Raw genomic sequence first — 15,367 nt, forward strand, 5'->3', positions numbered from 1 at the left:
AAGTTGAGAAATCGTTACTATCAATATAAAACTAATAATGTCTGAATATACCTTAGACAATAGATATTGCATTTGAATTAATGCTATTTTGCGTCCTATGCAGCTTCTGCTTCCCATAGCGAAAGGCAAACTGGCATTAACATTGAACGGTACTAACGACATGCTTTTATCGTCTCGGCGTAACCACCTTTGTGGAAGAAACTCGTTCGGTAAGTAGAAGCTTGCTTCGTCCCTACCAGCTGAATATAACGATAACAATGCAAGAGTCTGAAATAAAAAGATAATCAACAAGAACGCCTTCCACTTCCATTACCATATCCGAACATTTTTTGGAATGCAATAGTCTCCGATAATGGCATCTGTATTCAAAAAGCGGCCGATGAATGGAGCAATTGGAAACAAGCGAAGGGATTCTTTCACAGTGCCGCGAATAAGTGGTGATTCTAGAAAATCGTCCTTGATTCCACTACGTACAGTTGTTTGAACAGCTTGATTTTTTGCTAAAAGGTACAAGCACCACAAAGTGGCAAATGCGGTCTATAAACAGTTTAAGCATATTGAAGGGCAAATATGATAATTAAATTGAGAGGAATGATTATGCTTACCGTATCTCCTGCAGCAATAATAAAATCTGAGAATATTCGTTTTATGCTATCCCTAGATGGGATGCAATCTTGTAATTTCGATAAAAGTCCATCACCACGTTCAATATCATCTATAGAAATGTCGATTATTTTGTCAGCTGAAACGAAATCATTTTGCCATTAAAACTCTGATAATATAATGCATCCTTAAATATGTATTACCTACCAATTGAAAGGGTTTCAGGCACAATCTTTTCAAACTGCTTCCACGCATCTAGCTGCAGACGATCAGCCAGTTGAGGGGGGATAGCCATTAGCTTCGAACTATATAAGAAGATCTGGTAGACAGTACGAGAGAACTGCTCAACCAACTCGTTCAGTTTTAGCATGCTTTCTGGATTAAATGAGGTACCCAGCATCAAACTTAGAATAACTAAAAAGAAACAAAATAAACGCGGTGTTAGATATAAAGGCTAAATATTTCCAAAACTATGGTTCTCTACAAGTGTTTATGCAGCTGTCCAATTGAACACGGAGAAAAATATTTGGTAGATGCAACCAAAATTTAGCAAGATTCAGCCAAATTTTCAGGTTGATATTTTCACAAACAAAATTTTGCTTCCATCAATGTTGGTTAAAACAAACTAAATTTGTATGTAACTGTTTTAAGGGTTCAATACCTTAATACAACTAAACTTTGTTAAAATTTACAATTATATTGGTAGTTATATTTTGACAGCTTCCGAAACAAACTAAAACATTTGTTATTTTAGCCAAATTATTTAGTTTCGACCTAACAAGAGTCAATTTTAAACAAGCAAATATTGCATCTCAAATTGAACAACGGCGTGATCCGTTTTTCGTACCCTGCTTTTACCACAGAGAACAGACATCCAGGCTAGAACAAATGTCATTCAGAAAGTTGTGTAAGGATGTAAATCTTTACTTGAGTAAGGTTGCAAACCAATACACGATGAGAGCACTAAAGCCGCCAAACACCATATTGCCACAGTCAATGGTGAATTGAAATATTTCAAGTGGTGAATTAAATTAGTACGTGAAATTAACCGATTGCAGCGCCACGCTATTGCCACTTGTGTTGCCGATGAAATATTCCTTACACAAAACTTTTTTTTAACTGGCTCTCTCAGTCTGGGGAAATTCAAAACGACTAGTTTTGTATTGCCCGACGTTTCGGCCTTGTTTATTTGGCCTTTTTCAAGGGTAAACTAAAATAGAGTATACATTTTTGGTATTACAACATAGAACAGAAAACATAACATAAAACTACACAATCCTTCAAGACAACTTTTGCAGCCAGTACAACATTAGGGACAGCTTCAGCTTCGCAGAATACATAAGCACAATCTCAATCCCACCGGATCACGTACTCGTATCCTTTGATGTTGTGTCTTTGTTCACCAACATTCCGAAGGAGTTGGTAATACGAAGCATACTACACCGATGGCCAGACATTAGTAGAGGAACCCGGATCAACCTAGACCTTTTCCTCGAAATGGTGGAATTATGTATCAACAACAGCTATTTTTGCTTTAGAGGCAAATTCTACCAACAAACCTTTGGCACAGCAATGGGGAGCCCCCTATCTCCAATCCTAGCTGACTACGTCATGGAGGACCTGCTGGAGTCAGTGACCAAGAAGTTGAAATTCAACGTTCGCGTCCTGAAAAAATACGTGGACGACCTTTTTCTCGTCCTACCAAAACCCGAAGTGCAGAACACACTGGAAGCGTTCAACCAATATGACAACCACTTGCAGTTCACCATCGAGATGGAAAAAGATGGCACCCTACCCTTCCTAGATACACTCGTGGTTCGACACAACGATCAGTCCGTAACAACCAAGTGGTACTCCAAACCCATATCATCCGGCCGCCTACTCAACTACCACTCTTTCCACCCAACAACCATGAAAATAAACGTAGCGATGAACTTCATAAAACGCGTTCTCCAGCTAACCACGGATGGACAGATCGAACAACAGAAGAATCAAATCTTCCAAAATCTGAGGAGAAACGACTATCCCTCCTCGCTCATAAATAGAATGTTAAATCGCATTACCAGCAACAATGCGCCTCCACCACCCACTAGCCAAAGACCACCTCCACCACCGCTATCCCCAGGACCACCGCCACCAGCACTACCGCAAAGCACCCCAACGTCAACACAGCTACTGCCATCTCTGCCGTCACCACCACCTCCGCCACTGCAGACATCACCTTCAATGTCACCGCCAATGCAATTGCAACCAAGCATCACAAATCCACCAACAGAACAGCACCAAACGAACAGCCCACAACGAGATCATCAACACCAAGCCACAGAAGTTCTCTACCGATCGATGCCAAACATTCCGACCTTGATCCGCACCATCTCCAACATCCTGAAAAAAAGAATACAACCAGGTAAAAATAGCCACCAGGAACATTAAAACAACCAAATCCCTGCTAAGACCGATCAAAGATCCAGTTCCCCCAAATGATCAACATAACATTGTTTATAGTACTCCTTGCAACAACTGCGAAGGAGTCTATATAGGAATGACTACGAACCACCTCAAAAAACGAATGAGCGGACACAAAACAGATGTAAACAAAATTGTAAATACACCAACAGACATCACACAAGCAAAAACAGCTCTCACACAGCATATGATAGAACACAACCACACGTTTAACCTCGACGGTACAAAAATAGTAGATCGCACTCTCCGATCCACCGCTCTACCAATATTGGAAATGTGCCATATACAAAACACATCCAATACTATAAATTTCCGCACCGATGTAGATGGACTCAATACTGCCTACGCTGGCATATTGCACACAATTAAAACAACCAACTCTCGCAGAGAACAACTTAGAAATAGTACACATAACACACACCAGTAGTTTTAGAACAAGTCCAAAGTACGATAAAGCCAAAAACTTTATCCAACTGCACGAAAGCTCCACCTTGCCTTACCCGCCATCTTTTAACCAACCGTAGAATATCATTTTGTAATCGTACACTCCAGGTCGTTGATAATAGGTGTGTCCAGTCCAGTGTCCCCAAACAAAATCAAATAGTTATTTCGTAAGTTTTTGAATATGGTAAAAAATGTTAAATGTCCCTAATAAGTGTTATTTACAAAATCCAGGCATACAAGAAGCCCAACATGAAAATTGCGGCATATATAAATGTAACGAAGAACGACAGACAGTGTAGGTGTAGTTTTATGTTATGTTTATGTTCTATGTTGTAATACCAAAAATGTATACTCTATTTTAGTTTACCCTTGAAAAAGGCCAAATAAACAAGGCCGAAACGTCGGGCAATACAAAACTAGTCGTTTTGAATTTCCCCAGACTGAGAAAGCCAGTTAAAATATTCAACAAATTTCCAATCGAAACTCTCGTCACTTACACAAAACTCTGATTGGACTTGGATGCCTGTTCTCTGTGCTTATACATTAGGTTGTCCCAAAATTTACACATGGTCGAAAAGCTTGGGGGCTCACCCTGCAAATGATTGCTAAGGGTGTTAGAAACAAACTTTTGTATGACGGCAACTTTCAAAAATGATGTTTAGAGGTCGCCCCGGTGAAATTTTTGAAAAATGGCCATTTTTCGTAATAAATTTCATAGAAATATTTTTTACCGTACAAAAATTGGAAATATCCACTATTTTTATATTGTTTACAGCTTGATATGGATCCAAACTTCTTGGGAAAAATAATTAACGACATGTTTTGCAGGTAACTTTTTGATACTGAATTTTTGAATTTACTAAAATTTGTCATTTTTTGATATACTTTGCATTTTACCCACCATAAAAAGTAGCTGAATCTAATGCTAATTTAAAACAATTTCCATAAAAAGATAGGAAATTTTAAGAGGAAAAACTTTACCGAAGACAGCATGGCGTTTTTTCTATCCGTTTTAGAGTTATTCACGATTTACTATTTGGTGAAATCTGGATTTTTAGGTATTTAAAAAAAATCACAAAAGAACTGCCCAAAAACACATACAAAGTAAAAAATTACGTATGCTCAACAAGTTTTTGTCTTGATTGTGTTTAGGAATTATGGTAGCATCATTCATTGAACTTTTCTTTCCGTTGACAAATCCATTTTCTTTGATCTAGAAAGGCGCATACTAGTGAGAAACTTTATCATTAGGTACCATTTTGAGATGCCTCAGTAGGCCATGGCATTTATAACGGTTATGTACTGACAATGGTTTATACGAGCATAATCAACCATCGCGCAACAATAATGACAATGTCGCAACCTGTATTTGTTGCGAAAAACAAACCCATGCGACATAAGTTTGTCCCAACTTGAAAATAATGGGATTAACATCGTACACCACGAGTTTAGAGATTTTTAAGCCTTGCATTGCGATTTTCGAACGGTAACTTCGAGTCGGTAAACACTGCAACTCTGGTGAAGCTCTATCATCAAACAGTTTCGACTTTGGGTTAGCAATAATTGATTATTCACGAGTTGAAAAGTACGCAACATATTCAGCTTCTGTTTTGTCTGCAACAAAAAATTTCGAGATCATGTCATTATCTGTTACCAGTAGGGATAAAGAGTAATCGTCGCACCTTCTTTGTTGCTTGTTTTGTGCTTCTTTTGTCTGACAATTCTCTTCACTGAGCATAATACACAATCGAACGCACGGCCCCTTTTCTATATCATTTAGAAGGTGATACATTCCGCAAAACATGTCGATTTTGTTTTTCAATGATGTTGTTCAAATCGTTCAAAGACATGAATAAAACGTTCTACTAGTCCTTATCATTTTGATCAACAGATAGGACGATAAAAATGACGTCACTTGTTTACGTCCAAAACTGTTGTTTACCAATAATAGCCTACCTTGTCTTTTTGTATGCCGTGTATGTGTTATGGTAATCAAATTGTTCTAACCTTGGATAACATTACGTTAACTCACTGGTTCATCTCATCCCACCCGTTTCAATTTGCCTCGGTGTATCTTATTTTCGGTGTTGATAAGATAGTTCAAATCAGTAGATGTAAAAAAGACATGCCCTGCTTTTCAGAATATCTTGAATTGGAACTTAGTATCTAAAAATTGGTATTCTTACGTAAGATGTTCGTAATCGCGATTTGAATTTGGTATGGATCAACGTATTCGCCTTTATTCACTTTGCCACTGTTTCCTGGGCTGTTTCACTGGTCCAGGACTCATACGTCTTCATGTAGAAAAATAATTGAGAATATCGACAGGAAAGTAAGATAAACGCGAAAATATGGCTCAACATTTTGTAGAGAATATCTTTAAAAAATCAATAGGCGGTACGAAGCTTGTCAAGAGAACTAGCTTTTTTAAGAAATCTTTGCTAATTAATTTCCATATCAAGGGATTGAATAACAAAAAATAAAAATCAAATAATGATGTCACCATAATTCCATAACACAATCAAGACAAAAACTTGTTGAGCATATGTGATTTTTTACTTTGTATGTGTTTTTGGGCAGTTCCTATGTGAGATTTTTAGAAAAATACCTAAAAATTCAAATTTCACCAAATAGTAAATTGTGAATAACTCTAAAATGGATAACATAAGGCCATGCTGTCTTCGGTGAAGTTTTTCCTCATAAAATTTCCTATCTTTTTATGAATATTGTTTTAAATTGGCATTAGGTTAAGATATTTTTTATGATGGGTGAAATGCAAAGTATATAAAAAATGACAAATTTTAGTAAATTCAAAAATTTAGTATGAAAAAGCTAGCTGCAAAACAAGTCGTAAATTATTTTTCCCAAGAAGTTTGGATCCATATCAAGCTGTAAAAAATATAAAAATAGTGGATATTGCCAATTTTTGTACGGTAAAAAATATTTGTATGAAATTTATTATGAAAAATGCCCTTTTTTCAAAAATCTCGCCGGGGCGACCTCTAAACGTCATTTTTGAAAGTTGCCGTCATACAAAAGTTTGTCTCTAACACCCTTAGCTATCATTTGCAGGGTGAGCCCCCAAGTTTTTTGACCATGTGCAATTTTGGGACAACCTATTATACATTGACGATCTTGCGCCAAATACGACGCACAGGCAAATCAAATTGTCAAACTCAAAAATGTTCACACCGGTTTCAGCATACATTGGATGAAGTCGCCGCTACAGTTTTTCAGCAGCGGATGCGTATTTTGGGGTTGTGTTTTGACAAATCGGTTTGATTACGCACTGTTTCCTTTGTTGTTGGATGTGTGAACATTGTGCTTTCAAAGATCGAACATTTGCACGATCGTCGCGAAATCCTTGCAATGCTCAATACCGACATTATGTTAAACGTACACACACTTTTTTATTATCTTCATTAACGAGAAGTTCAGCTCAGGGCTGGTTCATCCAATGTCATTCCAATCGAGCAGGAGACATGTCAAACGCGCTTTAAAAGCATTGCTCGACAGCATCATCGTCATGACGCGACAATCATCATCAACAGCAACAATAATCAGATTTCGTGTCTTAGAAGTATTAGTTTATCCAACACAGCAGCACCGCATTAAAGACACTGTATGCTAAATTTAGCATACAGTGTCTTTAATGCGGTGCTGCTGTGTTGGATAAACTAATACTTCTGGGTGCGCTCGGTGGTGTCGAAACCCGAGACACTTTAATTGAAGTGCATCTCGATACCAGCTCTAGCGAACAGTCCTCCTATACAGCGAAACATTAAAAGATTTTGGAAAAGTTGGCCTGACGAGTGTGTGCACCTAAAGTGTATGTATTCCTGTGCTATCTCTTCATGACAGCTTCTAATATTCTCTTCGAAGGGAAATTCAAATCCAACTGTAGATTTTCTTAAGGTGGAGCATTTATTTTGAAGCATGGATGCATGCAAGGCTTGCGGTAGCAATATTTGGCGATCGAAGAGAAGCGTGATGTGCAGTGGATTGTGCGGAATCCTTTTCCATCCCGGGTGCGTAGGTCTAAATGCCACAAACTTCAAGGCTAACGTCGGCTTACTGTGGTTCTGCGAGATTTGCAGAATAAACTTCAATCCGAGCGTGATCGATCGCGAAGCCGTTATTATCAAGACTATGCGGGATCTGCTGCTACGTGTTGATTCAATGGATCTGAGGATAGGACAGTTTGGAGAACATCTGAAAAAACTCAACAACCTGCTTCCCATGACCGAGCCGATGCGAAGGGAGTCTAATTTTTCGTCACGGTTGCAACGTTTCATGCAGTCGGGTCCAATAGAGCACGATCACACCGATTTTTACAACAGTATTGATCGCCTCAATCTGGATTCTACGCTGCGCTCTAATGCTACCAACAACTCCGTCATATTCCCCGAGGATCACGATGTCGCATTGGATGATTCGAAGTCGAACGACCGTATGGAATTAAGTGGAAGTTTACCCAGAACCTATGCTGCTGCTGTCGCAGCACCCGTCGTTCCCAGTGCTCTCGAAAATGTGAATGCATCAAGAATTTTCCCTGCTGTGAAACCGTCGACTGCCGCCAACTCTGCCACCAACGCTACTTTCTCCACTGCCAACACCACCGTCACTTGGCAGTGACGGTGGTGTTGGCAGTTAATTTTCATGATAGTATGCGCTAAATTGGACATTGAATCAGATAAATAAAGTTGCAGCGATTATTTGGCGTATCCAGTGTTATAGTAATTTGGCGGCAAGAGACATATTAAAAGAGCTTAAATCATGGGAAAGTTAGTTAGTTAGGTAATTTATTTTCGACACTTTACACATTAGTGTGCATTCATGTCGGTAAATCATGGGAAAGGAATTCGGTTCATAATTTGGCGGCGGCACAATGTTGGTCATAGTCATTAGTTGGTACAAATTGTGCTTTTTAACCTTCCGTAACTCGCGCGGTGGACTACCTGCGTCAGCACCACGCCAATGCTGAGTACAAAAAGCGAGATTTTTTCAATGTGTTGTACAAAATACAACAGCGCGATTACTCGAGGGTTAAATACTATCGCATCATGGCGGCGCTTACTTAAGACGTTTAACATTCCGACTTATATTTTTTACATATCCAAAAATTAATCTCTGTGTACTACAATGTTGATCAAAAGTTTCATAGACTATTTCGCGCAAACAGTAAACTTTTTGCAATATCATATTTTTGCGTTTTAATAGACTGGCATTTGTTGATATTAAACCAAGTTTCGAAACTTTCCAAATTAATGTTATTTTCGATCGCGTCACTAAAATATTTTTTAATTATATTCAACAATGTTTCATATCAGTGCATTCAGGAGATTTCATATTTCAATATGCAACTGGCAATTGGGTTGTTTAGTGAATAACATAGGGAATCGCGCCACTTGGGCGGTGGTTCTATATTCGTCTGTTTTCCACTATAACTCAGTCAAATTTGAACCGATTGGCACAACTTTTAGAATGTGGTGAGATAGGTATAGTATCTACCCGTGTACAACATTTCAAGTCAATTGGTTCAAAATTATAGTATAGATTTATAGTGGCAAACAGACGAATATAGAACCACCGCCCAAGTGGCGCGATACCCTATTGCTATTTTCTATATTGCCATATCGAAAGAGCTCATTTTTCTATGTTGCCATATGCCATATATACTTTTTTTTAATGTTTCTTCCCTTCTTGTTGCTGAAAGAAAATCGCCTATTTGATTGATAATTCTGTGTCCATATGAGAAAAATTTCCTTTTGATATTTTTTTCCAGTATGAAGAAACATTTTATTCCGCCTTCTTGAATTTAATAAAATGATTTTTCGATCTATTCTGCGCCCTCACACACTTTGAGTAATTGTTGATGTGAATAAATATTACTACTTTTGTGCCTCCATACGTTAAAGTATATTCTTTATTGGAAATTGCTTCTCCTGAATATAAGAAAATCGCCTATTTGATAATTGATAATTTTTGCGCCCTCATATTTGCAAAACAAAAATCTCTGTGATATTGGGACTTCTCCCTGGGTTTATTTCAAAAATTCGTCCTCTGATGTCTTCAGTCTTCTAGATATTTCTTCAGAGATTCTTTCACGGATTCCTTCGAAAATGCATTCAGTGATTCCTCAAGGGATTCCTTCAATAATTGTTCCATGAAATCTATCAAGCAATCATTCGGAAATTTATTTGGAAATTCAATTAAAAACTACAAAAATTTCTTAACGGTTTATTTTAGAAAAAAATCCTCCATAAACTTCGCTCCATAAGCTTCCGAAAAAAATGCTCCATGGATTCTTTCAAAAATCACTTTCGGACAATCATCCCTGGATTATTTCAAACATAGTTCAAGTAATTTCTTTCAGAAATTTCAAAGTTCAGAATTCCTTCAGAAATTTCACGAAGAATTTCTTCAGAACATCCTTCTGAGTTCCCTTTATTTTTTTTTTCGAGATTCATAATACATTTCCACCAAAGTTTCTTCTAGAAATTTTTCCAGGGATTGTTTCAGAAATCTCTCCAGAGATTTTTTTAGAAAACCTTCTATGGATTCCTTACAAAATTGCACTATGGATATCTTCACACATTACTCCAGGATTCCTTCATAAAAAATAAAAGGACCCTTTCAAAAATTGTTCTAGCTGAATGGAATCATTAAGAAATTTCTCCAGGGCTTCCTTCAGATATGATGATGATGATGATGATTGTGTACCCACCATCAGCGCAAGGATTACCTATGGCTGCAGAGTCATACCGGAAGGGAATGATCTACCTGCTGGTTTGTTGTTGCAGGGTAAGCTAAATTCAATGGAAACCTTCGGAAGACAACACGATGGCTGTTATCTCGTGACAAAGTCTGGCCACCCCACAAACATTTGTCCAGAAACCAGTTCATTTAGCTTCCTTAGGCTACCCCTCCCAATATCCCAAGTACCATGTAATTTAAATATATTTAATTATATAGTTGACCAATTACCTGATTTTACCTGAAATAATAAACATTATTATGATATATAGAAATTTAATTGACCTACATTGACCTACAAACAAACAGTTATTATATTAAAATTATAGTTAAAATCAACTAAATAACTCTGAAAAAATGAGTATTAGTAGTGAAAATGCAAAAATAAAATAAAACAAAACACAAAAAGTAAACTAAATTTTGATCTTATAATTTGATCTTACGCCGTAACGCACCATTAGTTAAAATCAACTAAATAACTCTGAAAAAATGAGTATTAGTAGTGAAAATGCAAAAATAAAATAAAACAAAACACAAAAAGTAAACTAAATTTTGATCTTATAATTTGATCTTACGCCGTAACGCACCATTGTAAGGTGATCTACCCACGTTACGGGTAATCCAGGGCTTCCTTCAGATATGCCCTTAAAAATTTCTTCAGAAATTTATCCAAGAATTTGCTTAGGAAATTTTCCATGGATTCCTTCTGAAACTTCGCCTGGGAATACTTCAGATAGAAGACTTTAGAAAATCCTTTAGAAAATCCCTCTGAAGGAATCAGAAGTTTGTCCAGCGAATCCAGAAGTTTTAATTTTTTTTATTATTCAGTTTTCCAGCCCTAGGCTGGTTCATCTTCGCATTCTGAAGATTGTTTCAGAAATTGTTTCAGTTAGTGATTTTTTTTCAGAAAATATTCCGGTGATTCCTACAGGAACTCATACAGGATTTCTTCACGAACTCCTCCAGAGATTTCCTCGAGAATTTCCCCAAGGATTCCATTGGAAACATCCGCAGTAAAGTCTCCAGAAATTACTTCAGGGGTTCATCCAGAAAAACGAACAAGAATTCCCGCAGAGATTCTTGCATTATTAACTCCAGTGATTCTAGCGGGAATTGATCCAGGGATTCCTGCAGAAATTCATACAGAGATTCTTGCGTTCCAGTATTGCTCTGTATATTTCTTCTGAAGTTCTTCCAGCGTTTCCTCCAAGGATACCTTTAGAAAATTTTCCACGGATTCAGAAAATTTCCAGAAATATTTGCTTGCCATTTCAACAGAAATTCAATTGGAAATTTTTCATGAGATTTTTCGGCTTTCTCCAGGAATATAAAAAAACCTCCTGGTAGTCTATTGAAGGATTTCTTCAAGAACTTTTCTAGAGTTTCCTAATAAATTCTTCTTGGAGTTCCACCAAGCGTTTTCCAGGAAGTTTTCCTTGTTATTCCTTCAGAAATTTCTTCAGATATTCCTCCTGAGATTCATTCAGGACTTTTCCTGGAATTCCTTCAAAAATACCTCCAGGGAATTTTACTGGAATTAGAATGGACATTTTTTTCTAAAATTACTTCATGCATTCTCTTAGTAATTCCTCCATGGATTCCTTTTGAAATATCTCCAGAGACTCTTTCAGTGTTTTATGGATTTCTTTAGGAATATCAGTAAAAGTTGTTCCTTGGATTTTTCTTCGTAAAATTCTCCTAGAAATACCTCCTAGAAATACCCTTAAAAATCCTGCTGAAATTCCTCCAAGAGTTCCTCCAGCATATCCTTGAGAAATTCCTCCAGGGATTCTTGTAAAAACCCCTACAATGGTTCTTTTTAAAATAGTTCCTGTGATTCCATAAGAAATATCTCCTGTGACTCATACAAAGATTCCTCCAGAGATTTTTTGTTCAGCAGTTCATCCAGAAATTTCACAAAAAAATACTGGAGGGGTTCTAGAATTTCTTAAGGAATCCCGCTTAAGGATTTTCTGAATCCATGAAAGAACTCCAGAAGATACCTGTGGAGATTCCTAGAAGAAGTTTTAGAAAAAAATATGAAAGGACAAAAAATCCTGAAATAATCGTTGGGGGACCTGAAGGAATTCCCTGAGATATCTTCAATGGAATTCCTAAAAAAATCATGATAAACTTCTGGAGGAATTCTGGAAATAATTCCAAGGAAACACTCTTGGTGGAGTTTATGAAGAAATTTCTGAAGATATTTCTTAAGGAATTTCTGGAGGAGTTTCCTCCAAAAAGGACATTTTTGATGGATTTCTGAAGAAATCCCTGAGAAATTTCTGAAGTAATTCCTGAAAGAACTTGTGGAAATACCTCAGGAGAAATACTTTGAAGAATTTATTGTACAATTTCTCTAGATACGAGTGAAAATCCTGCTGAAATTTTTGAAAACAAAAGCCCTGGTAGAATTCCTTATGGAATTGCTATGAAAATTTCTGAAGGTAAAGAATATTTTGAAGGAAAATACCTGGAAGAACTGAAGAACCCTCTGCAGGTAGAAATATTCCTTGAACAAATGCCAAGGAATAAAGCTCTGTAAAAACTCCTGAAGATTTCCTGAAGAAAGGTCTGAATAAATCCTAAAATGAATTTATGAAGCAGTCTTTGTATGAATACCTAAAGAAACTTTGGAGAAATCCCTCGAGGATTTGCTAGAAAAATAACTCGTGGAGGAATTTTGGAAGAAATGCCTGAGGGAATCTCTGGAGCAATTCTTGATGGTATCAATCCACCCCCAACCATACCGACCCACCCGAATACCTGAAAGAAACTCTGGAGAAAACAAAATCTCCATAGAAAAAATCATACAGGAATCGCTGAAAGAATCTGTGAAGGATCTCCTGCAGAAATCTCTTGAGAAAGTTTTGATAGAATTTCTAGGTGTAATCCTACAAGAAACTGTAAAGAAATGTCTGCCGGAACGGCATTTTTAAGAAATCTCTGGAGGAATAACTGAAGGAATTCCTTTAAAAAAACCCTTGAGGAATTTCAACAAGAACCAATCGAAATAATCCTGGAGAAATTTATAAGAAAAATTGCTGAAGGATACATCAGATCCTTTCTATTGATTTAAGTTGAAGACACGATTAAAAATTAAGAATTTACTTCAAAATCTTCCCAACCTTTTTGAGGTGGCGACCCTTTAAGAATTGTCAAAACATCTGCGGCCCAATCAAATTTTTTTGAAGAAAAAAAAATATGATTTAAATGAACGAAACCAAGTTTTTTTGGTATAGTGACGTAGCCAGAAATTTAGGGATTGAGGGATTTTCGACGATCAATGATACTTTTTTTTGTTCGGCACTCACATTTCGTAAAAATTATGCCATGAATATTCAATTTGAGTTGAAGCTGAAAAATAGCGGCGCAGCCGAAATTTTTTTCTTCTGAAGGCGTTTTATACTGAACATTTGTTGTTCAAGTTGTGGCTTTTGGGGATGGAGGTATACAAAATTAAAAATTGGTATAATTTGCACAAAATAGAATAAAAATTTAACAGTTTTTTAGTAACATCGCGGCCCCCCTAGACTGGCTTTACGGCCCCCCAGGGGGCCGCGGACCACCGGTTGGGAACCCGTGAACTAGATGATCAACTTACAGTACAAATTTGTGATTTTTTGATGCACTTAATGAAAAGTTACAAATAGTTGACCAGTTTTTTTAATGAGAAAATGTTGCCTGTCCAGAAAATTTCATTTTTCGCTGTATACTTATGTACGTTTGCGAAGTACTGAGTAAAACTGGGTGAATTTAGCTATCAAGAATCATTATCTGAGAAACAATATAATGTTTACAGTTCATAAACATTTGATCATGTTACGCATAGTAAGTTGACAGATGAAAATCCAAGGGCATTACCAGGCCCGGATTAAGGATTGTGGGGGCCCGGGGCCCGAGTGGATGTGGAGGCCCCTCGGAGAGATGACCAAAAATGTTTTTCCTTATTTTCGAACAGTACTTGAGTAATATGAAAAATAAAGCTAATGTTAGCAACCAAAAAATGTTTTTGTGGGGGTCCCTAAAATGTGGGGGCCCAGGGCCCGGGCCCCCCCGCCCCCCCCCTTAGATCCGGCCCTGGGCATTGCATACTTTTAGGCATTTATCGGTGTATGGGGGTTTCTGTTCCAATTCACAAAATTGCTTTCAATTCGTAAAAACATGCTTCGCTAAGAGATTCAGGGACGTATTTGGATTTTACTATGCTTGATCTACCGAGAATAAGTGGCCATTCTTCTTTGAAAAAATACTCAAAAAGCAGTTTTAGAGCAGATTGTTTAAAGGCGTTGATAAATGACAAAAAATATCAACAATTTTTTTTTGTCTAAAAAGTTTCATATAAACTTGATTTGCATCAAAATACCTCTGAGATGGCTCTTCATATGTATTATTTTGAGCTACGTATGCTTTTTGCTAAACTGATTGACATAATTTATGTTATAAGATTTGAAGTACAATACCTCCCGCAGAATCAATGTTTTCCGCATTATAAAAGATATCCTGTTTTACGGTAGCCAAATGTTAGATGCAAGTTACATGATTTCGGACATCGACTTGTTTTTAATGTTGAACTATCAGCGAAGTAACTGTTAACAAATTGGGTTCTTTAGGGTTATCCAGATTATTTCGTAATCCGATTCTCCGCCCAAAAATTAGTCGAAATCAAAAATTTCATTATTTTTGGAGTCCGGGAGCTATTTTTAATTTTTTTTAAAGTTTGTATGGGGAAATTTTTTGTTCGGGTCGAACTGTCATTTATCGATTGAACTGTCATTATATCCACGAAAATTAAAACGGTTTTGTTAACACTTATGTGGCCGGCAGGGTACCCGGGTACCTTTTTCAATTTCAAATCTCGATATTTTAATGGTTATTGAGACTAGGATGTTGGAACTCTGTTAGATCTTAGAACTCGTGAATATACATCTATTACTGGGGTTGACCAAATTTTAAAGTGAGGAGGGGCAGGGGGAGGGGCTCCTGCATTTTTTTATTACGTGGAAGGCCGGCAGGGTACCCGGGTACCCACGAAATTGAAATGATCATATCTCCGTCAATTTTTCATCGATTTTGGAAATTTTTAGCTCATTCAATT

The 15,367-nt window shown here is 37.1% G+C and overlaps 2 protein-coding genes and 1 pseudogene across 5 annotated transcripts in view; 2 read left to right on the forward strand and 1 right to left on the reverse strand.

Moving 5' to 3' along the window:
* LOC109406906 (cytochrome P450 315a1, mitochondrial) overlaps positions 1 to 2,876 on the reverse strand; it is a 37,400-nt gene extending 34,524 nt beyond the window's left edge. The window contains exons 1-5 of the mRNA XM_062845937.1: positions 2,825 to 2,876; positions 811 to 1,017; positions 606 to 742; positions 325 to 537; positions 52 to 267 (exon numbers count right to left, since the gene is read on the reverse strand). Of these exons, the coding sequence (XP_062701921.1) occupies positions 52 to 267; positions 325 to 537; positions 606 to 742; positions 811 to 1,017; positions 2,825 to 2,861 (810 nt within the window). The 5' untranslated portion in view covers positions 2,862 to 2,876. The remainder of the gene's footprint in view (positions 1 to 51; positions 268 to 324; positions 538 to 605; positions 743 to 810; positions 1,018 to 2,824) is intronic.
* LOC109406996 (UNC93-like protein MFSD11) overlaps positions 1 to 15,367 on the forward strand; it is a 465,065-nt gene that overhangs the window by 391,559 nt on the left and 58,139 nt on the right. The gene's annotated exons all lie outside the window — the stretch shown is intronic.
* Positions 1,026 to 7,100, forward strand: LOC134285349 (uncharacterized; annotated as a pseudogene).

This window comes from Aedes albopictus, chromosome 1 (assembly GCF_035046485.1).
Source record: "Aedes albopictus strain Foshan chromosome 1, AalbF5, whole genome shotgun sequence".
Taxonomy (NCBI): domain Eukaryota; kingdom Metazoa; phylum Arthropoda; class Insecta; order Diptera; family Culicidae; genus Aedes; species Aedes albopictus.